Source organism: Pimephales promelas, chromosome 9 (assembly GCF_988280905.1).
Source record: "Pimephales promelas chromosome 9, fPimPro1.hap1.1, whole genome shotgun sequence".
In the NCBI taxonomy this organism is placed as follows: Eukaryota; Metazoa; Chordata; class Actinopteri; order Cypriniformes; family Leuciscidae; genus Pimephales; species Pimephales promelas.
The window spans coordinates 35,915,449-35,942,452 of NC_142777.1; the positions used below are offsets into that span (position 1 = coordinate 35,915,449).

General features: G+C 37.4%; 1 protein-coding gene across 1 annotated transcript in view; it reads left to right on the plus strand.

Annotated features, from left to right (window-relative positions):
- Positions 1-27,004, plus strand: part of spock1 (SPARC (osteonectin), cwcv and kazal like domains proteoglycan 1) — a 164,293-nt gene that overhangs the window by 109,808 nt on the left and 27,481 nt on the right. The window contains exons 4-6 of the mRNA XM_039662910.2: positions 3,252-3,366; positions 11,019-11,151; positions 16,831-16,945. Of these exons, the coding sequence (XP_039518844.1) occupies positions 3,252-3,366; positions 11,019-11,151; positions 16,831-16,945 (363 nt within the window). The remainder of the gene's footprint in view (positions 1-3,251; positions 3,367-11,018; positions 11,152-16,830; positions 16,946-27,004) is intronic.

The window sequence follows — 27,004 nt, forward strand, 5'->3', positions numbered from 1 at the left end:
TCCGACGCGCTCCCAGCGCCTCATCTCTCCTTTCCTTCCATCCCTCATCGCCCTCGCCGGCTGAATCCCATATGCAGGAAAATTTCAAATCATCCCATCTGTCACAGGGTTGAGAGAGGCCTAAACTCCATCAAGAAAGGCATGTACGTTAGAAAGTTTATATTCAAGTCTTCTGGAGTCATGCTTTCTGTGAGGAACAGACTGAACTTTAAATCATTAATCACTGTAAATCTCTCCCTTTTCTCATTTGCATATTCAAATATGGCTCTGGAACAAGGTTGGAAGTAAATGATGTCAAACATCGTTGGTTCAAAAAGGCCTTTCATCTCAATGACCTCATTTTCAGTTAATAATTATGTTAAAAATTGATCTGTTACTCACTCACTCTTAGGAAAAAAGGGTTCTTTATATGTAGCATAGGGTTCTTTACTCAACTGCAAAGGACCTTTTATGCAAAAAAATGATGATAATGACAAGAAAGAACCCTTTTGGCACAAAGGTTCTTTATAGGCTATTATTTATTCATATATTACATTATTCTGCAACATTTTGTAGTTGTAATTAAATTATTGTTTATTAAACTGTTGTAGTAACTTAATAATCATGCTGAGAAAAACTGAAATGGCACTCTTCATGTGCTATTGATTAATTGCATTTTTAAACCCCCATCTCTTAAATTTTGTGATCATTTACATGCATTGCATTTTAGGGGTTCCAAATACAGTACGTAGCACTTTAGAACCTTTTAAGGTTCTATATAGAACCTTTTCTTCTAAGAGTGAACATATGACTTCAGAAGACCTGAAATAAAGAGCATACGCCTTATTCACGGCAGCGCCATCTTTGATTTTTAATGAGAATGAAAGCGAGGCTGTGAGGGATAGACATGCATCTCTTCAATGCGCTGTTCTGTTATTTAATGTGTTTTCGGATTGTTCGGCTCATGAAACACTGTAAAAATATCTTTCCAAGAAATGTCAGTTGACAAAAAACTCCCGACAACGTAAGCTGTGAAAAATTGTAAGTAATCTAGGAGCTTTATTCAGCTTTTTACAGCGGATGCCATTGGAAACATGGTAAGTCTATCCCTCACAGCCTCACTTTCATACCTGTCATGGCGCTGCTCTGAATAAGGTCTATTGGTCATAAAGATAGATGTTATGATGCTTTTTAATCTTAAACTGCAGCCCCTGGTCACTGTCTGCTTTAATTGTGTTTTATTGTTGTGACAATGTTCCATTGTTGGATTTATAATTAACTACATTTGCATGGACACCTTTTGTTTTTTGAATTTCATTTCAATCTGAACATAGGCCTAGTGTTTACATGAACGCTAAATAAAGTGATGGATGCGCTATATAAAGAGGGTTGAAGCAGTGTTGTAGTACTCGAGACTCGGACTCGTCTCGGACTCGGTCTCGAGACCATATTTTAATGGTCTTGGTCTTGTCATGGACTCGTGTGCATTTGGACTCGGAATTGACTCGTACTCGAACATTTTTTTTTTTAGGACTCGGAATTATTCCCGAGTCCACTCGAGTTCAATTAAAAATATTTTTCATGATTATTAATGTATGTTAAAATATTTCTTTAAATTGATTGACACGCCCAGTGATTGGTGATTTTCTAGTGCGCAACTGCGCATGACAAATTGTAATAAAATTACTTTTAACACCACTTACTATGTGGCCTTTTTACCCTAAACTGATCATATTTTTTAAACTCTAAGTAAATTCAGTAAAAAAAAAAAAAAAAAGGATTTCTCTAAGTAAATAAAAGTAAATTAGGTAATCAACCCTCACTGGTCTCGGTCTCGACTCGGACTCGACCGTCTCTGGTCTCGGACTCGACTCTCTCTGGTCTCGGTGTCGACTCGGACTCGAGTGAGGTGGTCTCGACTACAACACTGGGTTGATGTACATGTTTATGCATGTCACAAGCTTCAAATTGGAGCTGATCTTTTGAATATACAGTGTCCTGCTTTTGTCATACTAACCATCCGTATCATTGTTTGATTGTGTCATCATATAGTGTTTTTTTCAGATCAATGTTTTGCTGTATCACTGTAACATCTTTTTTGAATGTGAGCAGAGTGATGCTTTTTGTGACAATGACTCTGGGATTTGCACCCAAGAAATACAAAATGAACACAGGTTCAGTGGTACAATGAAAAGACAGACGTGTTGTCCATTAAAAAAATGATTTGAAGGAAAAAAGAAAATCAAGGCAGAATCATCATAATCATGATATACCCACCCATGTTCCCATAAAAGGATAACCAAATTAATGGGAGATCCCACACTAATACATGAAGAAAGTCACACAGGTTTAACAACACAACATACGGGAGAACTATCCTTTTAATTATGAGGTATTTACGACGTTAGCAGGAGTGATAAGAGCTGTAAATTGGTGTGTGTGTGTGTGTGTGCTGTGCTGTATTGAAAGCCAGTTGGCATGGCTGCGCTCCAGACGAACAGCAGGTTGGCATCAAACTTCCCCGATGAACACACACATAGACATGTGAAGGTCAGAGGGAGGGATGGAGTGTTTGACCTCTGTTAAACCCACCTGTGTGATTCAGTGTCACACACACACACACACACACAAGCAGCAGTAGCGCTATACTGTATTTTTGTAGTAGTTCTGTATGTCTGATAAAATAAAAATTGAATTTGCTCTGTAATGGATGGCTGAGAAACGTGTGTGTTTAATGTTTCCTGACAGAGATGAATGTCTCACGAGTTCTCGTAATGATCTCCGTACACACACTATTCCTCCTCATCCTCCTACTTCCTGCTGGAGAAACTACATTACCTGCGCGAAAGAGGAAAAGATGGCAGAGCGCGAGACAGTGTTTCTCCTCGTCCTCCATTTGTCAGGAAGTGTTTACACTGAGCTATTGCTCAAAGTCGGTGCAGTGAGTGTGTGCGTGTGTGTGTGTGAGAGATGATAAAACATTTGCCAGAAGGCTGCTGCATTGTTTCTCCTGTGTGTTTGCCAGAGTAAAGCTCTCCTCTCCTCCATCAGATTCTCTCGCTTCCTTTCATGCCATCTGACTGAATCTACTCTGTTTTTCTTTCTTGGAGAGAAAAAACTGAAACAAAAGAACATGAATATAAAAGATGAGAGAGTGTGTGTGTTTGAGAGAGACAAACACAGATCAGATATAAGATGAGATAAAGGCTGGTTTTAGGCCCAGAAAAGGTTTCGTTTTATCATATTAAATGAAGTCTTTCTCTGTTTTTCAGGGCTGGACAGCACTAAAGACCCCTGTCTGAAGGTTCACTGCCCTCCTCACAAAGTGTGTGTGAGCCACGACTTCCAGACGGCCATCTGCACCAATCACAAACCAGCTCAGCACAGGTAAGACAGGTGTGGGTGCTGAGATGGAGGAAGGTAGAATGGTACAGATTGTTTAATCAACTAGAAAATAAACATTTGTCAAGACAAATTTTGACTAGTTTGAGGGTTATTCATTTTGGCAACAGTTACTGTAGCCTATTACTTATTCATTTTGATGTTTTTGAATGCAAAAACCAAGCGAACGTCGAAAAGTTGACCTCAGACAACAATATAATAAAATTTAAAAAGCCAGTTCATGACCCCTTTAAACCTTATTGTAAAGTGTTGCCGTTTTTTTATTATTCATTTTAATCAGTTATTTATTTAGTTAGTTAAATCTTTTTTTTATTCATTTTTATTTTCTTGTATACAGTTTTTAGACTAATTTCCCCTTAGAGCTTAGCTTGAAACCCCCCTCTGAACAGCTGTGTGGTGCAGTTGATGCATCTTTTACCAATAAGTTAAAAAAACAATAAGTAAAATATACTTATTTTTTTCAAAGCAAGTTTTTGCACTGATATTTTTTGAGTAAATTTCACACATATAATTAAGTAAACTATACTCAACTAAGTTAAGTGAAAGTAACATAAGAAATTAAGTAATTTTTATATAGCTAAAGCTAAAGATTAAGTAATATCTATTCTCTTTAATTGAATTTTTCTTTGTACAACATTTCACTCAAACAATATAACATTGAATTAGACCACACTTTTTAAGTATATGATTTACTCAGAAATGTTTAAGCATTTAATATTTGCTGTGTGTTTCATTATGTCTTCACTTTTGACATAGAAGAATGTGTGAACACAGACCTCAATACTTGGTAGGCAATACACAATGACGGTAACGTTTGATAGATCGTTTCATTTTAATTAGAAAATGAACTCCAAATGTCACAAAATGGCAAATTACTAATCCTAACAACAAAAGTAATGATAAAATAGTGTAAATACAGCTGGAAAACAGTGAATCATGGCCCAGTGCATGATGGGAACACCAGTATCAGAAAAGTTGAGTATTTTGACTTAATTTTATAATGTTGATATTTACGCTTTCATTTCTACACGACTGAATTGAGTTCTACTATAGAATTGACTTTTTTTTTAATTCTTGCCTGAACTAACTTTTTTCATGTAAACTACATTGTTTTTTCTGTAGTATTTACTTCACCACAAAATCCTTTTTATCAGTGTAGTAAGGGTGATTTTAAATCGAAAGCGACCGAAATCAAGTCACAATCTCGAACTTCGAATTAAAGAATCGTGACACCCCTACAAACTAGTCAAATCCTGGAAGCTCAAAGTGTTTCTCACTTCTAGTAGCCTAATTCTTGATCAATTATTCCATAACCATGATTACAAATGAGTTCTAAGCACTAGATAAATGAGCATGTGTCCTTGTGTTTAATCGGCCTCTGAGGAATTTACACTCGGGAAGCTGCTCCGCTTCTCCATGGTCACATTAACATTCTATTGGTGTCTGTTGTGAGTCGTTGTCATAGTGACAGCGGAACATTGAGGGAATGTCATTCCGGCCTCTTGACTCCGCCCTCTTTATGTTCGGTCAAACAAATATGAATTGTGTAATGGCCATTAGTGCCGGTCCAAGTGTTTACGAAGCTAAATTACTAACGCCCTCTTACATATGCGAACACAAAGAGCATGCTGGCAAGGTAAATATCACATCTCCCTTAGAAATAACGACATGCTGATCCGATTAGAAAGCCAAGCACACTGCGAGCGGGTGATAATGCTTTCCCTAGGAGTTATCGCTGCATTGGTCAATCTATCATTAATGACCAGCACATGAGATGTAGCTTCCGCTTCTGATCATTAATTCACAGCTTAAAACACTGCAGTATATAATGCATGAAGAGCACTGCTAGATTATGCACAACAAAATAACACGTTAATAAATCATAAAAAGACCCACACGTGTCTACACTAATTGTTGAGGAAAATCTGTTAAATGGATCTGGTACAAAGTGTTAAAAGGAGCTGATATTGATTGTGTTAATGCAAATTAACTGAAAAATAAACAAACTCTGCAGTTTCCGTACAGGACTCGACTCTGTTCTAATATCTAGTGCTGTTTCTCCCATTCATAAGTAATTGGAGTGCACCTTCTTTGTATATCAATAGTGACACGAGGAGAGCTGAGTCTACTTCAACATGTTCTGATAACGTTATTACGGTCTTAACTTCTTTTCTTAATATTTCTCTTGTGGCCCATATGTGGTGAAAAAAAAATTAAAAGAGAAGCCTTTCGTTTTCAACATTTTGTTTCTTGAGTAAGCTAATCTAACATCTTTTATTATCATCGCAGAACCTCGATTATGTTATAAAAGTAGCCTAATATGTACCCATTAATGATGACATTTTAATTGAAGTGTAATTATGAAGAAGACACTCATGCTGGTTGTATGGATAGACTGCTTTCTGCTGTAAGACTGATTTGAGAACAGATCCAACACAGCAGTGTAATTTCCCCTTCCAAATATACTTCAATATAATGCAATGAAGTGTAAATTACAGATAATGTAGTGCACAATAATGTTCTGTAATATACTCCATTATACTGCATCTCACTCCATTATCCAGTAGTTCATTACGTAGACTTTAAAAGCGTCGGCTGAAGATGAGCACTTCATAGTGACCAGAGACAAATTCTCCTCATGATGTGAATTTGGCGGATGGGTTCAGAAGCACTGGGAGTGAGTTCAGCTTATTACACAGCTCTCTGGAGGACATGACTGTGATTGGTCACCCGCTGCATTCGCCCAATATTTTTGTATAATGATGCTAAACTGTAGCCGCTTGGCCATTGTCCCCTTTAAATGATTTCCTAAAAAGCTGTGCTAAAATCATTTCAATCCATACTCACTTTCTCCTCAAATAATAAAATAATTTAAACTCAAATCAATATTTCATGTCTGCTTATTTGGTTTGTAAGCAGTTGTGTAATAAGTGAGAAAATGTACAGTCAGCTGGTTATTAGCAGAACATAAACCCCTTCAAGATGATATGAGACAACTCTGGTTATCCTTTATACTGTATATAATGAATAAAATAGAAAATAAGTATTTTTAAAGAAATGTAATATTTTAAAAAAAAAATTAAAAGTGGCTCTAGACATATGTACATTATGTTACAAAATATTTATATTTCAAATAAATGCTGTTCTTTCAAACTTTCTATTCATCAAATTATCCTAAAACATATCACCACAACTGTTTTCAAAACTATAATTTTATATAAAATTTAAATCAAATGAATCAGCCGATACATGAACACAGTGAAAATACATTTTGACTGTAAAAGCATGTGGCAGGGGATCAACATCACCAGTTTAAAGGGAAGACGGACGAGCTAAATCATTTCTACACTCGGTTGGAAGTACATAACACCACAGTCACGAGAAGTTCTCCCGGTTAGTTCTTTCAGTCTCTTTAGCGGATGTAACCTGATCCTTCCATCAGGTGAATATCCGCAGACGGCATCCCGAGTCGCATACTCAAAGCATTCCAGCACCAGTTAGTGGAGGTTTTTACAGACATTTTCAATCTCTTCCTCTTCTTATCTGTGGTGCCCACACGCTTCAAAGCGTCCTTCATTGTGCCTGTACCCAAACTAAAATCACATGCCTAAATAACTGGAGTCCTATTGCTCTATCCCCTATTATAAGAAAATGCTTCAAAAGGCTGATCAGAAACTACATCTGTTCTGTGCTGCCTGCCAAACTGGACACACTCCGGTTTGTATACCGTGGCAATTGACCATTCGCTAAGCCCCGCCCTCCCTAGTTACTGTTGCTACACCTGTCAAGCTTTCGCAGCTGGCACATATATTATAGTGTGAATACATCGATGTCAGACATTCCTAGTCAGATAATTAGTAATTTTCGGCCAACATGTGACATATCTGAGAGATCAAGGCAAAAGGGACTGCAGTATTTCATTCGAGGGATATATTCACGATATAATATGCAACCGATTAGAGAAAAATTTCTTAAATTGAAGCTAAAGCCTAACGTTATAGTCCCAGCGCAAGCAGCTACCTCATATGCTGACCATTCAAATTGGAAACACAAATTGAGGAACAGCAGGGTATGTGAAAATAATCCTAATCTAAATCAAACAGCTTATCCATAAATATTGTGGTGTAACACTAACACCGGGAGAGCCGCGATCAGATTGGGTTAGTCGGGTAGTAGGACGTCGATAAACAAAATGCTGAAATATATTTTAAAGTATGTCAGTGAGCCTCAGTCTTGTCTTTAATCGTTTTATGGTACGTTATATCATTTAGAGCCCAACCGATAAAGGATTTTGAAGGCTGATACAAATAATTGTTGGTATTAAAATCCGATATTCCGATATATCGGCCGATATTTTTTTTCCCAGAAACACGCAACAAAACATTAACAGATTTCCCTAACATTAGTATTTTGTAGTTATTTATGAGTTTTTGTAACTAAAATAATATGATAATGCATTTTAAAAAGAAACGTGTTTCTTTTATTGTCACAACAGAACAGACTGATGAGAGTGGCATTAGCTAGTTTTATGGTTATCTAGTCTATAATGAGCCATAATTTAGCAAATGGATAACATCATACTGCAAATTGTAAAACATACATTTTCAATATAACCGGCCAAGGAGAGATGATACGTCACATTGCAATAACTGCCACATGCTAGTAAAGAAATACTTCAGTCACATGGTCAAAATTTAAAAGGACAGTAGGTCATCTACACTGTAACAACATAACATAATTATTATTATTATAAAAATTTAACAGCAGCAAAACTGGACATGATAGTCACAAATTTTGTCATGTTTATTTGAGAACTGATGGGCATGTTCTTTTAATTGTTATTCAAGCAACGTATGTCTCGTGACCAACTCAACGAGTGTTGCCGACAGGGACAGTGTAGAGTGCCCTCTGGTGGACAAACTATACAACTCCAACACTCATGACATGGTTCAAGCGTGTTTCGTCCGTTTTTATTTTATTTTTGAAATATTCATTTATCGGCCATTATAACTGCCGATAGCGATAGTTTGGAAATTGCCTAATATCGGCCGATAATATCAGCCTGCCGATATATCGGTCTGGCTTTTATATCATTATGACCAAAGAACCGTCAATATTTCCAAGGTGTTTTTGTTAATCAAGTCGACGTTTACCGGTAGTTGTGAATGGGTCTCCCACACTGCTTGATCACGCCCATCACTCCCCTCGGCTTTTAGATTTTCTGGAAGGAAAACAATTCCTCTTCCCCATCCAAACTTTTAGGATACCGGGTATCAGATTTGCACAATAAATTCGCACAATTTTTCAGCAAGTTTCCTTCGCTCGAAAGCTTGCCAGACCTCCCGCGCATAGTTACGGTTGCTAAGATACCATTGCCCAGTGGCGGTTGTTGGGCGTGGCTTAGCGAAGCGTCAATTGCTCTACTGATAATGTAATATATATTACACACTCCTAGAAAACTTAAAGGAGCACATATGTGAGAATGCTTTTGTAGACTACAGTTCAGCGCCCTTCAAACTTGACCGCAAAACTCTAGGCTCCTAACAGTTCTCTGTGCAGCTGGAAACTGAATTTCCTGTCAGGCGGATGCCTGAGTAGTCAGAATGGGTAACAAGACCTCCTCCCCAATGACCCTCAAAACTGGAGATCCGCAGGGACTGCATGGACTCTAATACCATCTTCAAATTCACTACCAATCAACTGTACAACTAATGAGACGGCCTACAAGGAGCAGGTGAACTCCTCGACTCATTGGCGCTTGTAGAACAACCTCTCCCTCAATGTCAAAAGGACCAAAGTGTTAGTAGTGGATTCCAGGATACTGGACACACCCCATCTCCATCAAAAGCACACCAGTGGAGAGGTTCAACCACTTCAAATTCCATGGCAATCTCAACACCAAGGACAGTATTGATGCACACAGAAGCAGTGGTGAAGAAGGATAGGAAGGCTAGAAGAATAGAAGATAGAAGAAGGTGTCCTTGATAGAAGATAGAAGAGCCCCCGCATCCTCGGCTCCTTCTACACCTGTGCCCCGGAGAGCATCCGGACAGCCCGTCACATTGTTGGAGGCGAGCTTCCCTCCTTCCAGAACATCTACACTGTGTATGAGAAAAGTGTGGATGATCATCTGTGACTCCAGCCACCCCAGCTTTGGACAGGCAGATGGTCCCGCACCAGCTGGCTAAGAGACCGTTTCTTCCCACAGGCCATTAGACTTCTGAACACTTAACTAATGGCCCCTCAATACTAAAAGCCCCATAAGCACCAACACAGCACTTCTCTGGACACATCATACACTTCTAACATTTCTACACATCTTAACTGCAAAAAAATATGTATACTTTATTTTCTACTGTATTGTGTATATTAAAATGTGTATATATATATTGTATTCTATTATTCTGTATAATGTATCTTTTGTATTTTGTATATTTTATGTATGATTTGATTGATGTTTCTTGATCAACAAGTCAGCATATTAGAATGGTTTCTGAAGGATCATGTGACACTGAAGGCTGTGCTAATGATGCTGAAAATTCGGCTTTGCATCACAGGATTAAATTACATTTTAAAGTATATTATAACAGAAAACAGTTATTTTAAATTGTAATACTATTTCCACAATATTATTTTAATCAAATGAGGCTTTGATGAGCATGAGAGGCTTCTTTTAGAGGGGTGGTAAAATGCCATTTTCACAAGATGTAAAATAAATCTCTGATGTCCCCAGAGTGTGTGTGAGAATTTTTAGCACATAATACCCGACAGATATTTTTATATAGCATGTTAAAGACCCAGACAATGATCATGTTTGTTTATCTCCTTTGGATGATCAGACTTCACGCTTTACATGAGATATTGACATTTTGACTGTGAACGGGAGTGGCATTTAGACGTCTTTTGTCATGTCGTGATATGTGTGTGATATCCGATCAGCCAGTGCGGTGTAAGATTTGATCTCCTCATAAAATCCGATTACACTCGGATTCGACCGCTAGGTGTTTGTAATGTCTGTCAAATCTCGATTGGGCTTTTGGCACAAGACTGCAGATAATCAGAGCTAACTTAGCATGCTAGTTAGGGCTTGACACTTACTTTATTCCCCCCAAGTAGCACATGTGCACCTAGTTTAAAGTATTTAATGGCACAATACAAAATCTAAAGGGATACAGGGACACATTTACTGTAATAGAGGGATAAAATGAAACGTTTAAAAAGGGATTTAATTTATTAGAATTTAAAAAGAAACATATTCCTTTATATTTAAATTTTAAACGTTTTAAAATATTAATTTTTCAAACTGTATTTAATAATTATGTAATTATTTATAGGCCCACTTACTGTATGAACTGTTTACAGTTATAAACTGGTGATGAATGTTTAAGTTGACCATGTATTAAATCATTAAATGTGTCGTACTTTATATAATTACAAAAAAAAAATTGTAATTGATGAATTTTCATGGCACACATTACATAAATTATATAGAAATCCAAATCAGTTACTAAATAACACATTTTTTTCTACTGGAAACTCTTCTGAGGATTGAATCTGTGTTCTGATATCATAATAAACAAATATATGCCTTCATTTGTGACACTTCCCACTCATTCTCTCTCTCTTCCTTTCTCTAGTGTTAAACCCAGGAACGGAAATCTTCCCCATAAGCGTTGGATGGGAGCTATGAATCATGGGAAATGTAGGCCATGTCCTGTAGTTCACTCCAGCTCAGTGTGCGGCTCGGATGGACACACATACTCCTCAAAGGTGAGATATTCATAGAAGAAGTTCTCAAATACGTTTTTAAGAATATCCGTTTCATGCTGACTTTAAGAAACAGTTTTTTGGAATACAAAATATTCTTAAGTATATTCAAAGTTGGCATGAAATGGAAGTTGTGATAGTCTTTTCTTCCCTACTGTGGTGTGTATTTGAGTGACTTCTGCAACAAGGAAAAATATCCATTTTGATTTCACAATGTCTTAAAGTTAGAAAATAAGAAGAAATTATTTATACAGTTTTTTGTATATTATTTATATGTTTTTTTAATCCAGCCCCAAGTGGGTACGAGTTCGATCTGATCTGAGGAATTTAACGCAGGATCATTGTGCCTCAATGAGGAAAGAGTCACCTTTAAATTCCAATATCAGCGTGCAGCTCTCTCTCTCTCTCCTGGTGTAAATGATGCCGTGTTTGGTGATGGATGGTTAGGTGGATGAACTGTGTCCGCTGTTGATATTGGATTCTTGAGTCCTGCGCAATCTCCCCTTAAGAGCAGAAAGAAAACCTGAACCTCCAGCCCAACCTGTGCCTCCCATCTATGACCTCACTGCTTTAACCCCGCCCACTCCATTTCCTTCCCTTCAGCCAGAATGAAATCAGATGTGAGAGATGGAGTGAGAGAGAGAGAGAGAGAGAGACTCAGTTTGAACAGATAGAGGAGAGGGTTTGGACAGATAGTGAAATGAACAGCACGACAATGAAAATATTTGGACTGCTCTTATATTTTCAGCTGGAGAATTGGTAACACTATATAGATAAAGATTAACACAAATAAAAACATTCATAAAAAACTGTAATTCTTATAAGTGTAACAAGACACAAACGAATAATAAAACAATCTGAAACTAAACTGAAATAAAAACCAGCATACAAAATTAGATTAAATACCCAAGTTAAATATTTATGCACCATTAAATCAAACTAGACAGAAATAGAAAACCATCATGCAAAATAAAATAAACAGTTTCAAGCTATGCTGTAATTACCCTGATGCAGACTTGTTTGTTTTTTTTGCTACTGCATTTAACTACATCTAGACTGATAAATAGATAGCTAGATTTAGAATATATTATATAGAGAAAGATTATAATAAACAAAAACATCCATGGACAGTAACCAAAATTAAAACTTCATTGAAACAAACGGAAACTAGACAAATAGAAAACTAGCATGGAAATAAAATAAAATAAAAATAATACAATTTTAAAAATCAAGCTTGCAGACCTTGCAGAGTTTTTTTTATAGTGTTTATAACTACATTTAGATGAATGGACGGACGGGTGGATATAGTGTGTCGGTGGTGTTTCGATTCACACAATCCGATGAAAACTCACATGTACTCGATAAAATAATTAGTAAATGTTCTTTAATTTTGTTTGCATGTATTAAGCTGAGTATGTCAAAAACAGACGTCAAGATTTTTCACTGACAGGTGTGATTCATTTATTCTCTGAATGCATTTGTAAAAATACATTTTCAGTGTTAAAATTAGATACAGGTCTTGAAGGAGTCATGAATTGCGAAATCAAATTGTCCTTAAAAGGTCAATCCAAACAACGTTTATTGAAACCAAGCTCAAAAAATGTCTTAATTCGGATTCTGTCAAATTATTACATATTATTATTATTATAGTGAGAGGAAAGAGCGCCTCTGCAGAAGATCGACACCTACTTCTACATCATTGCCTCTTTAGGTCCGTCTACCAGTTAGCCGAGACAGACACAAACACAGGATTGCTTGAGCAACAAAACCACAGAAAGAATTGCAAGATGTTTTGAAGTACCAATTTGTACTTGGTACAACACAGTCTTTCCATCCTTGTGATATTAAAGTGTATCAGAGACAGCATGCCTGAACTTTATTTTTAACGAAGTTCCGATCAAATCATTAAGACATTGTTCGTTTGATCGCTTCATTTTACTGTGGATTCTTTTCTAAACAAGACAACATTCAGCTCTGGCTTTTCAGAGAGACTGAAAATAAAAGGTTGCAGCGATGACTATATTGGATCCAACAGTTATGTCTCAACACACAAGTGTGAGTGAAAGGGTTTTTACCATGTGCCACTATTGCTTTGTCTGTTATAGATCGTTTGATATGTACGGAGTAAACTGTAGCCGTGATGGCTTTGCTTCGACATTTATCAGGTTAATGCGTTGTATTGTTGAGAACGCTGCTTTTGTTATTGTTTTGATCAAAGTCATTCGCTGTAATCCTGAATAAAAGCTTAATTGATCGACTTCTTTTGTTTTGTATCAGATATTACAACACGTATTATTTTATTTAAAACACGACACTGCAAATGACAATGCATACGTTTTTCACTTTATCGAACAGGAAGAACTATGAATAGCCTATGAGTGGGACAAACAATGGTATATTCAATGGTATATTAAATAAAAAATTTCATTTAGCTGTATTTAATTCATTATCACTATGTACTGTATGCAAGTTCCTCCTTGTATTCAGCTCGTGTTCGTGGAGAGATGCATCAAGTACTAGAAACCCGGACTTGAGTAAAAGTACAAGTGCTCTATCAAAAAAGTGACTTGAGTAGAAGTTGAAGTGCTCTTTAAGCACCACACTCAAGACAAGTAGAAGTACTAAAGTATTCAACATTTAAGTATTGCAAATAGTTTATTTTAAAATTCACTACTTAAGCACTAAAAGTAAAAGTACAAGTATTGTGTCATGTAATTATTAAAGAAAGCAGTCAAAAGTTTGAACTAGAAATCAAATAAGGCGCTTTGGCGGGATACAAATTTGCTTTGGCGGCCGCCAAAAAAACCCTGCATTAGTTGTCAATGTGTGTGTCAATCAATACCATTACCCTATAAAACTGGCGTGTGATTTAGGCAGCATGAAAGCCAACTTGCAACGAATGATTCATACATTTTTTATAATTGTAACGAGTAACTAGCAGAACATTAAAAAAATATCGAAGTAAAAGTAGTAAATTCATCGAAAATATGAGAAAAAAACAATACGCTAGTAGAGTACAGATACAGCATTTTAGTACTTAAGTACAGTACTTAAGTAGTTCTACTTCATTACTATCCACAAGTTTCCTACGCCCCATGAGGCCTTGCATCAAAAGTGGGCGCGACTTCCGGTTGGAAGTAAACAAAGCGCGATTTGACATGCTTGACGCTTGTTCATTCAACAGTTGACAGTCATTCAAGTTATAGCGATCCAAACTAGCTAACGATGTGGGAACACAACCTCAACGAAATGAAAAAGGGTGAAATAACAGTACCTTTACCCTCCGCAGTAGTTGATTGGGAGTATTATATTAACATTATTAATAATCAATACTCATCAAGGCATGGTGACAGACAGTTGTGTGAGCTGACAAACAATTAAAATAAAAAATACACACTTAGTCATTGTGCTTTGGAGTTTATTCAAAATTATAAATCAATGTGCTACTTGAATACATTAACTGGCACATTTGGTATTCTGTCAACACAGGCTTTGATCCTGAGTTTAGGTGTAACATACTTAGCGAACAGCCAATCACATGCTGATAGAGTTTATAGAATATTAAGAATTTAAACAAATGTACACAGGAAGATTCGTCGTCTTTTGGGAGGTGATGGAAACTACAGTCATTGGCAGGATCAGAGACGGGCTCTGGCAGGATCACTCTGATTTCGTTTTCAGCTTATGTTCAAAACAAACACGTTTAAGCCGCTGAATTAGTTTAGTCCGGTTATACATACAACCGCGAACAGCACATGTTGTCCCTGAGCTCCGTAACAACATCTCTCATAAAGATTTGCGTCTTTAAATAGTAAAATAATTCTCCGAAAAACAGCTAGCCTCTTCGCTAACTAACACACAAAATACCATTGGAATGCTACTTCCGCCGCATCACCGGAAGTTTCACCCACTTTATTTTTTACAGGAGCGCCCCTTCGGAAACTTGTGGATACATCTCTGTGTGTAGCACGCTGCTTCATGTCTTTGTTGTGTATTGCCCGAGTTTACTTTGTTTTAATAAACACGCTTTAGTTTGAATTGAAAATGTTACCGACCCGTTTAAACTGTCAGAAATGTTCTCTCTTTATTCTCTTTCATTATGGAATTATGAATACCAGCACAGCAGCAAATGTCCTTTAACACACAGATTGGGCGTAAATATGGCTGCAGATGCAGACATAAGATTTAACAGAAGAAATAATGACAAGAATATGTCAAAAGCTTAAACTTTTAGCATTTCATAAGGGGTCGCATGCCTCAATTTTAATCAGCAGGACTGTCTGCTATTTGTTTAAAGGTGCAATGTGTAAATAAGTTGATTATCTATTAACAGAAATGCAATATGACATCCATAACTATGTTTTCAGTGGTATTTAAAGAACTTACTTAATTAACCGTAATGTTTTTATTACCTTAGAATGAGACATTAATAGCTCCATAACCGAGGGAATCCCCTTCTATGAAGGTCGCCATGTTGTGACGTCATATTTCTACCGTAGCCGAACGCGAACAAACAGCGCTACAGAACGCGTTTCATCACTACCTTGAAAGAGAAGTAGCGGAAAGCTGGAAGCTAGCCTTACACTCCGTGAGTAGTGACTTTTCCCTTGTGAGTGGTGTAAAATATGTAGTTGGGATTGTTTCATGTAACTTAGTTCTCCCTCGCTGTGTTATGGGTTTGTTATGTTGGGGATAGATGTGCTGTTACGTTCGTGAGACAGCTGATGATTAGTATTCATGTCATTGACCGTAAAACAGTACGTTACAGGAATCACTAACCCGTCGATAGAGACTTTTACTAAAGTCTTTTATCACTAAAGTCGATCGCGAAGAGTTTTCAAAATCAGAGAAAAAAGCCTATTGTGTGTAGTAAATAGTATCTATGGGATGCGGAGATGACATGATTGTAACAGCGCGCGCACTTCCGACCTTTGGACTCATGCGGACGCGTCCCAGCTCAGCCACAGTAACAGCTCATATTAGCCAGCTAAACTATTACTACCCTGTTAGAAAAAATATATAGCTGCTCCCTCGCTGTATTATGGGTTTGCTACAGTATGTGGGTAGAAATGTGCTGCTGGTTACGTTTGTGAGACAATCAGCTGATTATTATTTTATTAAAAATTATATATTAAAACCCTTGATCCTCACCTGACTATGGCTTTGTAAACAGACAGTATTCATGATGTGGTTTATAATGGACTGTGGTACAGAAACAGTGACAATGTTACACACTCTTGGCTTACTCTGGCTATTCTCTGCTGTCTCAGCCGACGAGATGTTTGTCCCGTTTTAGCAACCGTAGCTTCTTCGAAAGGGAGGGGTGAGCAGTGGGCGGAGCCCTTAGTGCAAACCTGGTGCAAACTCGCAACCGAACCACTAGATGTCGCTAAAAGTCACACATTGCTCCTTTAATTGAGTCTCTGCTTTGAAAAAATAATTAAGTATTACACTTAATAAACCATTTTAGTCTTTTAGTCTAATCTTGGAATCATCTTTAATTAAATTCACTGCAGATTTTACACTGCCTCTGTGTGATTAGATCTGATGAACACAATCACCTCTTCAAAGGAACTAAAATCATGTCATCATTTTTCTGGAAACAGACTCATGAGCGATAAAACTCAACGCTCGGGCTAAATGTGATAATGTCTCTAACTTCACTACTCTGTTCTTCCACAGTGTAAACTTGAATTCCAGGCCTGCAGCTCCAGTAAGAGCATCTCTGTGAAGTGTGAGGGGCCGTGTCCCTGCCTGCCAGGACCGGAAGTCATCAAATCACACACGGAGAAGAACGGTGAGTCATTTCCTGTTTGTTATGATGCTGAAAGGACCCGTGCACTGTCTGAACAGAGATTAAATCTGGAGAAATGAAGACAAAAGCTTGTTGATCCAGTTTGGATTTTAATCCATTTACTAGAAATGATCCATTTGTTCTGACTCATGTCAGTATATTCTGCATATCTGCCTGGTTTCTATACTGTATATCAGAGATTCTCAAACCTCTTTGTCAGCCGAACCTCTGTGACTCATCAAACCAGGCAACGCTTTTCCAATCTTTTAGTGTGTAATGTTGGTGAATCGCAGCCTCAGTTTGCTGCTGTTCTGCTTCCAGCTTCAACATGGTGTGTGTTCAGAGTAGGGTGACCACCCGTCCCGCTTTGAGTTGTACTGCACAGCATTTTCACCTCTTGTCCCGCATGTCGCATATTGAGGAAATGTCCCGCATTTTCATCAGTCTATTCGTTTTTAATATCATATTAAGAAAACGTGCATGCGTTCTTGCCTTTTTAAGAAAGCATTCTACTTATTACTTTCGCTGCGTAGTTTGCAGCGCTTCGTCATAAGTACAAATACAACAGCTGTGTTTTAGCTATACACTATCCAAAAGGAGTCAACACGATCACTCGTTGGTTGTGACAGCTGTCAATCAAAATGTGGACCGGTGTTTCGTGTTCCCTGTCGGAAAACAAATGGATAATTAGGTAAATTAAAATTTTAATTTAATGGAATTTATCTGTTGTTGTTTAACCTGCAGTGGTTGTTTTAATTCACATCCTTTCTAAAAATATGAACGTTTTTGGATTTGGTTTTTAATATATTCTTAATATATAAGACTATCTAATTTCATGTTGTTTTATATTTTATTTGTTCATTGTGTTGGATTTTTGGACTTGGTCAGAACTGTTTCTAAAATATTTATATACATGATTCCTGATGCCTTTGGGCTCAGTGATGCTGAATTTAAATGACTTTTGTTTTGGAAAAAAAAAGATTTTTTTCTGGAAGGGACTAAAGAACAAATAATTTTTATCAGCTGAAAGGCAGAATATACATATATTTTATCAAGTTAGATAGACATTATATAACAGTTTCAGAGTATGTTTTAGTGTTGGTAACATGTTTTAGTGTTGGTCCCACATAAATTTATAATTAATTGTCCCACATTTGGTTTGTTTGGTGGTCACCCTATAGTTCAGAGATGCTCTTCTGCAGACTTCAGTTGCAGCGAGTGGTTTTTTGATTCACTGTTGCCTTTATCAGCTGAACTAGTCTGGTCATTCTCCTCTGACCTCTGGCATCAACAAAACAATTTCTCCCTCAGAACTGCGGCTCACTGGATATTTTCTTTTTTTTTCTGGCCATTTTCTGTGGATCAGAAGTTTCTGAAACACTCAGACAAGCCCGTCTGGCACCAACAACCATGTCATGTTCAAAGTCACTTAAATCAGTTTTCTTCCCTATCCTGATGCAGATCTTCTTGTCCATGTCAATATGCCTAAATGCATTGAGTTGCTGCAATGTTATTGGCTGATATACATTAATAAGCAGTTGAACAGGTATACCTATTGAATAGGCCCCTTTGTGTGTGTGTATATATATATATATATATATATATATTTATATATAGGCTACTTTGTATTTTAAAGATTTTTCAGAGTGCAAAAGTATTTTAGGACAGTGATTTGGGTGTTCATACTTGGGTTAACTCTTTAAAAGAATCAACTTAAGCCATAAAGTTTTAAAATCAGTTTTTAAAAATCTTTCTTCTTGAGTTTTTCAAATGCCATAATCCACACGGTCTCCAAAAATCTGTGCTCGTGTGCTTTGGATTGGGTTTGTGAAAGTGGCATTTAGTGTGTTTTTGCTGTTTAAACTACAGAAAAATAAACAGATTTGAGCTGGACAGGGCAAAACATTTTTGCTGCTTGTCTGAACAAACCGTAAGAGACACATTAAAAAGCCCAGAGAAAGAAAAACACTCATGACGCAAGAAGTTTTTTATTGTGTGTGTGTGTGTAGAAGTGAATAATGAATTTAGTGTTTTGGGGACATCACAGGAACAAGGTTTCAGGAGGAATTGAAACACAAAGAGAGAGAGAGAGCGACGGAGGCATGATGGTTATGTGAGTTAATGTGACGTTCAGTTGTATTATTTGCCCACAGGAAAGAAACATGTCAAAGGAAATTTTTTTAACATCTAAGGTTTTTCGCATTAAATGAATGAATCAGTTATTCTCCAAGATGTTTCTCCTAAAAGAGACTAAATGAGTCACTCCTTGTCAGAAATCAGGACTCTCAATATGAACTAATTTCTCATAAAATTATCTGAGCTGCTCCTCGTTCATTTTTTCACTCTATACTCATACTGATGATGATCTCATTTCTGATATATTTTAAGAGAAACATCTGAGATTAATCAATCTTAATTTTAATGAAGATCCCTAGATCGATCTTTTAGTTTAAAGGTGCCATCTGTAATAATTGAGGTAAAAATATCCAAAAAATGAGCTACACGCAACAAAAGAATGAGAAGAAATAAGTGCAATGATGTAATTAAAAAACTGACAAGTTATAGTGCTGCCGAGATATAAACCTAAATTAGCATGCTAAATTACTAGCCCCGGCCCGGCAGGTGTCGTAATACCAGTTCCGGCCATGGGAGGCGGTATGCGGACGGGCAACGTTACCACCAGCCAAACTGCAGTACACGAGTGAGTCGCGCTCGCGCCGGCTTGTGTGTGTACTTGAACCTGATGTCAGTCGTGTGGAAATACAGCCCATTACTACATTTCAGTTCAGGGAAGAGTTCAAAAAATGATTGGTCGATATCACGCTTGAGGAATACATTTTGGTAAGTTGTAGCATACTGTATCTTTCAACAGTGTTCGGGTTCTTTTTCCATTAGCTAGTAGAGATGATCGGTTCACGTGCGCTAGGGATCTCTGGTGTAACATGTACAAGCGCCAAAACGGTATTTATTGTTTGAATTGCATAATAAAATTGACAGAATCTAAGAGCTTAACTAACCTGCTTGCTAAGTGTTAATTGCGTGTGTCTCACGGTGAATTCGTGAGAGTTGGCAGCTTTGAATGGCGCTAGGTTGATCAACATCAGCGAATGCTGTCTGTCAAATTAATTCAAACTAACAATAAAAGTGTAATATGAACAAAACGAATACCGTAAACTTTACGGTAAAATTATTTTCCCATATCGTCGAAATGCACCAGCTTGTCTTTGAGACAGGCGTCTATGAGTCGGTCTTCATCATTTAGTGTTGAGATGTTGTTCATTGAGTCTCTGATCTCTAAAAATCTCCAAATGCTCCACGTGAAACTGCGGTCTTTCGACCTTTTACTATCGTGACAAATGATTTGAATAATATGCGGAGAAAGAGAGCAAAACAGCGCTCGCTTGTGTTGTTTGAAGACGTGAGTGCGTGCGGCCGCGGCACAACACATTTTCTGGAGGTATACTGCCCCCATCTGTTATGGAATATGGAATATTTTTTGATTTTTAGTTCCAGATGGCACCTTTAAGCATGAGAGCCACTTATTTCTTCCACTTTACTACTGCATGAAATAAACTTGAATGTATGTTGAAAGATACCATAGAAGTGATGGACCAATCACAACTCACTGCTCCAGCCAACCAATCAGAACTCATTGCACTTTTCGGAAGGAGGCGCTTCATAGAGACAGGAACTTAAGTCGCCACAAACAATATAATTGATAAATGCATTGCTTTAAGCACCAAGTTTCTATCAAAAGCTGATTTTGATTGCTATCTATAGACATCAGTGTTCATATTTGAACTTTAAACTTTTATCCAAGTACTTCTATGATAATTTTAAATATTGCATCACAGAAATAATGATACTATGATGTTAAAAAGACTGTTTGTGAAGCTGTTTCATGACAACTCTCTCCGGGTCAGCGGAAGCACCATCACAGCTTTGAATATTGTGATATGATTTTGTCAATTGATTCAGACGAATTGAAAGATCGCGTGGGTGTTTAAATCAAGGTCACAGTCTTTTAAAAAATGAGTTCACTAAACTTTCTTCACTTAGAAATATAGGGGATATAATCTCCTAAGTAATGTTAAGTTAACACAACTTGCAATTACTTTGTAGATTCTATCTCGTTACATATCATTTTAAGTAAAGAATGTTAGTGAACTAAGTATTTAAGTACAAATAACAAAGGTTTTCTTGTTAATTCCAAGTTAGGATTACTTAAAAAGTTGATGCAAAAATGGTGCGTAGCCTATATATTTTAAATAAAACACAATTTTTACCAGTTTTTTACTACAATTTGACAAAAAGAAAATTCCAGTCTCTGGATCATCCATTAAGGTAGTTTCAGATTGTTCTGGGAAAAATATAATGCATTTATATAACAATGTTTTGAAATAACAAGAAAGCACACCTTTAAATTTTATAAACAAAATAAATTTTACAGTTTATTGTTTCATTTTGGTTTTATTTGGGTGAAAGTGATTTACTGCCATTGTTAAAGGGTTAGTTCACCCCAAAATGAAAATTAAGTCATTAATTACTCACCCCCATGCTGTACCAACCCCGTAAGACCTTCGGTCATCTTCGGAACACAAATAAAGATATTTTTGATTGAATCTGAGAGCTAGATCAGTCCTAGATAGAATGCCTAAGGGACTGGCTCTTGACGACCCATAAAGTCATTAAAGAAAATGTTTAAATATTCCATACAGCGGCTCAACTATAAGTTTATCAAGCGACGAGACTACTTTTTGTGCGAAAAAAACATAAATAACGACTTTATTCGACTATTCTATTTCTTCCTTATGGGCGCATGCGCGAGAACTGAGACGAGGACGTTCTCCTTCGTCTACTTTTTGTTACCGGCTGCTCCGCTTAGGAGTATTACCGCCACCTACCGTATAAAATGATGATCCATATATAAGGCGCTCCGGATTAAAAGGAACACTGTCGTTTTTTGAGAAGATTAAAGGCTTATATGTGCACCTTATAGTGCGGAAAATACGCTAATTGAAAAGCGTATGTACAGCGCGCATCTTCCTCTGCTTGTAAACAGAAAGTTTTGCGCTTTCAGCTATATCAGCACATCATCTTATACGGTAGGGGGCGGTAAAACTCCTAAGCGGTGAGCAGCCGGTAACAAGAAGTAGTAGAAGGAGAACGTCCTCGTCTCAGTTCTCGCGCATGCGCCCATAAGGAAGTAATAGAATAGTCGAATAAAGTCGTTATTTATGTTTTTTTCGCACAAAAAGTAGTCTCGTCGCTTGATAAACTTATAATTGAGCCGCTGTAGGCACATGGAATATTTAAACCTTTTCTTTAATGACTTTATGGGCCGTCAAGAGCCAGTCCCTTAGGCATTCTATCTAGGACTGATCTAGCTCTCAGATTCAATCAAAAATATCTTTATTTGTCTTCCGAAGATGAACGAAGGTCTTACGGGGTTGGTACAGCATGGGGGTGAGTAATTAATGACTTAATTTTCATTTTTGGGTGAACTAACCCTTTAAGTTGATTATTGAGGTTTGCAGTAGGAATGTCAGTTTGCAAAAATGAAGGTTTTTGATGAAAATATTCCAGGATTTTTCTCCATATAATGCACTTCAATGGTAACTTTTGTCTTTTGGACCTTGAACTAGGGTTGTGCCGATAGACGATAGTATCGTGTATCGACGATAGTCTGACATATCGCCGATGGCAGATGCCTTTGACGATATCAATACGATAATTGGCTCGTTTTACCATAATGTATTAAATTATTATTATTATTATTGTTATTAAATGAATATTAGGAACTACAATCAATTTGCCTTGCCTAAATTTACAACGACATCACCTCATAACAATTGCAACAACACACGCACTAATGAGGACTCCTCTATAAGAGAATGTTTTTAAAACAGACTAAAAAACATCCCACATCAAAATTTAATTGCAAGGTGATCCATTCACAAATTATCAAGTGTGCTCGTTTTAACAGACGCAAAATTAAATTTCAGATCCAAGATGAAAACGGCATCGTTGTTCGTCAGTATTTGTTTCCGTAACACATTAACAAAACGTTTAATGACACTAACACTAAAAACAATACAATTACTAAATAGTATTAATAATAATATCACTAAAATAGTATTATAGTTACCGTTATCATCGTCGTCTCTGAGGGAACGCGGCGTTAATGCAGATGCCGAAAGCAGGTCCGTTTTTACTTTCACTTTCAGAGATTGAGCGCGTTTACATGCGACGACTTTCTTAACCTGATTATGTTGAATAAACTTGACAATGCATGTGGTCATGTAAACGTTTCCTTTATCTGAGTCAAGTCATAAGTATAAGTATAAACCGATCGACTCAGCTAGACGTTTGGCCCTTGCTCTTGTTTCTCCCGGCATTTAAAACACATTAACCCGCGTACGTGCTTACTGAAGTGCGCAGAGAGCGCACTGGTAGGGGGGCACATATCGCAAACTCCGACTTTTTCTGACCCAAGAAATTATTAAAACGTGTTTTCATCTCGTGCAGAAATAGGCCCTAGTCAAAATGCTGCATGTAACGGCATGAGGATAGGCTAATGTGTCCGTAAATTTCCCGTTGACAAACAAAAGGATTAGGATCTTTTTTTTTTTTTTACCTCACTATACCAGGAATACCTGATCCTATTAATAAACACTCCTTTGCTAGCAAAATAGAAAAAAGATTCTCGTATATAAAACGAAGTAGGCTAATAAAACAAGCAAATTAATGAGTAGGCTAAATAATCAAGTTAATAATCAAATGTTAGCCCCGCCCCCTCACGATACTATCGTGTATCGCCGATCTCACAGGCTGACGATAGGACGATATGAAAATGGAGCATATCGCCCAACACTACCTTGAACCGTGTATTATATGGAGAAAATCCTGGAATGTTTTCATCAAAAACCTTAATATCTTTTCGACTGAAGAAAGAAAGACATGGACATCTTGGATGACATGGGGGTGAATAAATTATCAGAAAAGTTTTTTTTAAATAGTGAACTACTCCTTTAATAGCTTTGCATTAGTGCAAACTTTTATTGCAGTTTTCATGAATACGTGCAAACACTATGCATTTAAGCACTCAACAATACATTCAATGGAAGCATGCACATTTATAATCTTTGCTTATTGGCTTGACAGAATATTTGCATATCACGCAGCTCACAAATACCTCAAATTGTATGTTAGGTTTACTTATGAATCGTAATCGGATCGAATCGAAGGTGCCTAGAGATTCCCACCCCTAATAAATAATTGAGTTTAAAGGTGCAATACCTAAGATTTTTGCATTAAAATATCCCAAAATCACAAGGCCAGTGTTATATATTTAGTAAAGATGATAACTCACAATATTCCAAATGTTTCAAACAATGTTTAAATCGCGAGAAAATTTAGATTTTAACCAAGGAAACGGCACGTGTCAGCAGGGGTGAGCTGGGAGTCGCGAGTCAATCGCGTCATATCCGCTTACCTCGGTTTCCGCTCTTACTACGTGTAGTCCTGGACAAATGCGGTAGTTGTAGTTGTGCGTTAGCGTCTATCAAACGACAGCTTGTTTCGCACATTTGTTATGGAATGGAGCACTTCTTTTCATTTATTCTCGGAATGTGAACTGTTGGCTGTAAAGGGGGTCGCACACCGGACGAGAAGCGCCGCGTCACGTTTAGGACAACTCCAGTAACGTTATCGAACACCGGACGCGCACTTTCTCATCAGTGTATGGCCAGCAATATTGTTATGTTTAATGACAGAAAAGGAAGATAATGTCTGTTCTATGTTATTGTACTGTACAATTAAATACAATCGTTGCTGAGTCTGCATTCTGAAAACTTTACCTCAGATCATCCGTTCACAGAATGAATTGAGAATCTCACGTGAAAAATCTAATAATAATCAGTAATTGTCATTCAAGCAGCTGATTTCTGTAAATGACTGCAAAACTAAATGCATAGATATTGCAGCATAGGGCAAAGTCAGGATCCATTAGCAACGGTTTGAGGCAAAAATAATTACAATTTTATATAAAACTATGTAAATGGCGCTCTGTGGCGCAGCAGGGTTTTGAACACGGTCCTGAAACGTTGCTGGGCGCCGCGGACAGACGCCGAATGGCGCCGCCGGTATGTGTACACTTATAGATAATAATGTGTTCGAATAATTATGTGGTGCAACGCGGCGCTGCAGCTTCTCGTCCGGTGTGCGACCCCCTTAACGTTAATTTTGTGAAACTGTAGCTGTGGTTGAATACTTACACGACATGAAAAGATGTGTCAAATGTACATTGCAGACATCCCAAGTCTCCCGGATCTCCCGCATATTGATAGCGTTTCCCTGATGCCCGCAAATTAGTTCAAATCTCCCGGGATATAATGTTAGAGCGAGACATACTGCGCGCATAACATACAGCGCGCTGCGCGTGCACTGTACAGAGGGAGAGACTTTGCGTTTGTGCCTCGCGAACGCGAAAGTTAGCCTTCCCTCCCACCCCCACAATCTTGTTATCGAAATATACCTCCCGGAAATGAATTCTTGCAGGTTGGGATAACTGACATTAAATTGATTTTTTATTTTTATAAAGTTACCAAGGAGGGCCAACCACGTCAACTCCTTGCAAGAGACCTGCCTCTTCAAACCCTCTCCACCATAGCTTCGTCCAGTGACTCGTACAGTAACATCTGTGATAACTAATTTACTTTTAAACCTGACTTTTCTTGCACGGTTATTTCAGTTTAATGAAAAACAAGCATGTCATTAAACGCAATGTTTATAGAAATCGAACTTTACCTCATCCATGACAACTAATTTTCGATTCCCGTCTGATTGATTTATCCACGGTGGAGTTGAAAACAACAGTTCCCATCATTCCGCGTTCCTCCACGGCGTCATCAAGCAAAGCCGTTGTTGTTGTTTTGAATGTAGCGCCCTCTAGCGGCATCTAAATCTTAGGTATTGCACCTTTAATCTATTTATCTTTATAAGTAATGGACGTTGAGCAAACGAATCACTTTATCGAACTGATCGATGTAAGAGCTTGTGAATCGGAATCAGATTGAATCTGTCAATAGTTGATGCGTGATATATGAGTTCACTTATATCCTGAACACTGACTTAGCAACCTCTGAGCAATAAAGATTTTCTTCTGGATGTGTTTTGATACATCAGGCGGTTATTTTAAGGGGTTTTTGTGTGTGTGTGTAATTTAGATTCATGACCTCTAGTCTGTTTGTACTTATTTCCCAAAGGCTTCCCCAACAGAACAGTCTCTCTGTCAGTTATGCTGCGATATCTGAGCAGAGATGAAGGTTCGTTCTGATATGAACGTTACGATGTCTGTATTTTTATGACTTCAGATCACTGACATGATCTTTAATTGGAAAAGTGCTGCATATATCAGGAAGCAATTACCACAGAAAGAGAGACTGATAAAAAAATGTGTCATTTGAAAGTCCATTTTTTTTCATTTCCTCCTGTTTTTTATCATCTCACAGCCTCTTGTCTTCCTCTTTATTTGACCTGTTCATCTCGTTTTGTCATTTTATCTCTTTCATCTTGCTCTCTTATATGTGTCTCTGTTCTGTATTCAAATGTAGCAATTATTCCACGGAGTCAGGACTCAGTGTTTGCATTGAGGAAATCTCTTTCTTCTCAGCGTCTGTCCATTATCTGTTCTTCTGTTTGCGGCCGTGTGATTCTCGGTGGAGTGACAGAGGAGAGGATAGGGGCCTATGTAGATACAGAAAATGCAAAATCCAGTTTATAATAAATGTAATTTACTATAGGCTATAGCGCAGAATGGTTAAAAAAATGTATTAATCAAAAGTAGTACATTTAATCATTTGTGATCATTTGTGATATATGGACTAGTGTGTGTGAATATTAAAGGGGTCATGAACTGGCTTTTTAAATTTTATTATATTGTTGTCTGACGTCAACTTAAGACGTTCGCTTGGGTTGGGGTGTGGTGCGAAAAAAAATATTACAAAGGGGTGCCATGCTTTCAAAAAGTTTGAGAACCACTGCTATGGAATATACTATTCA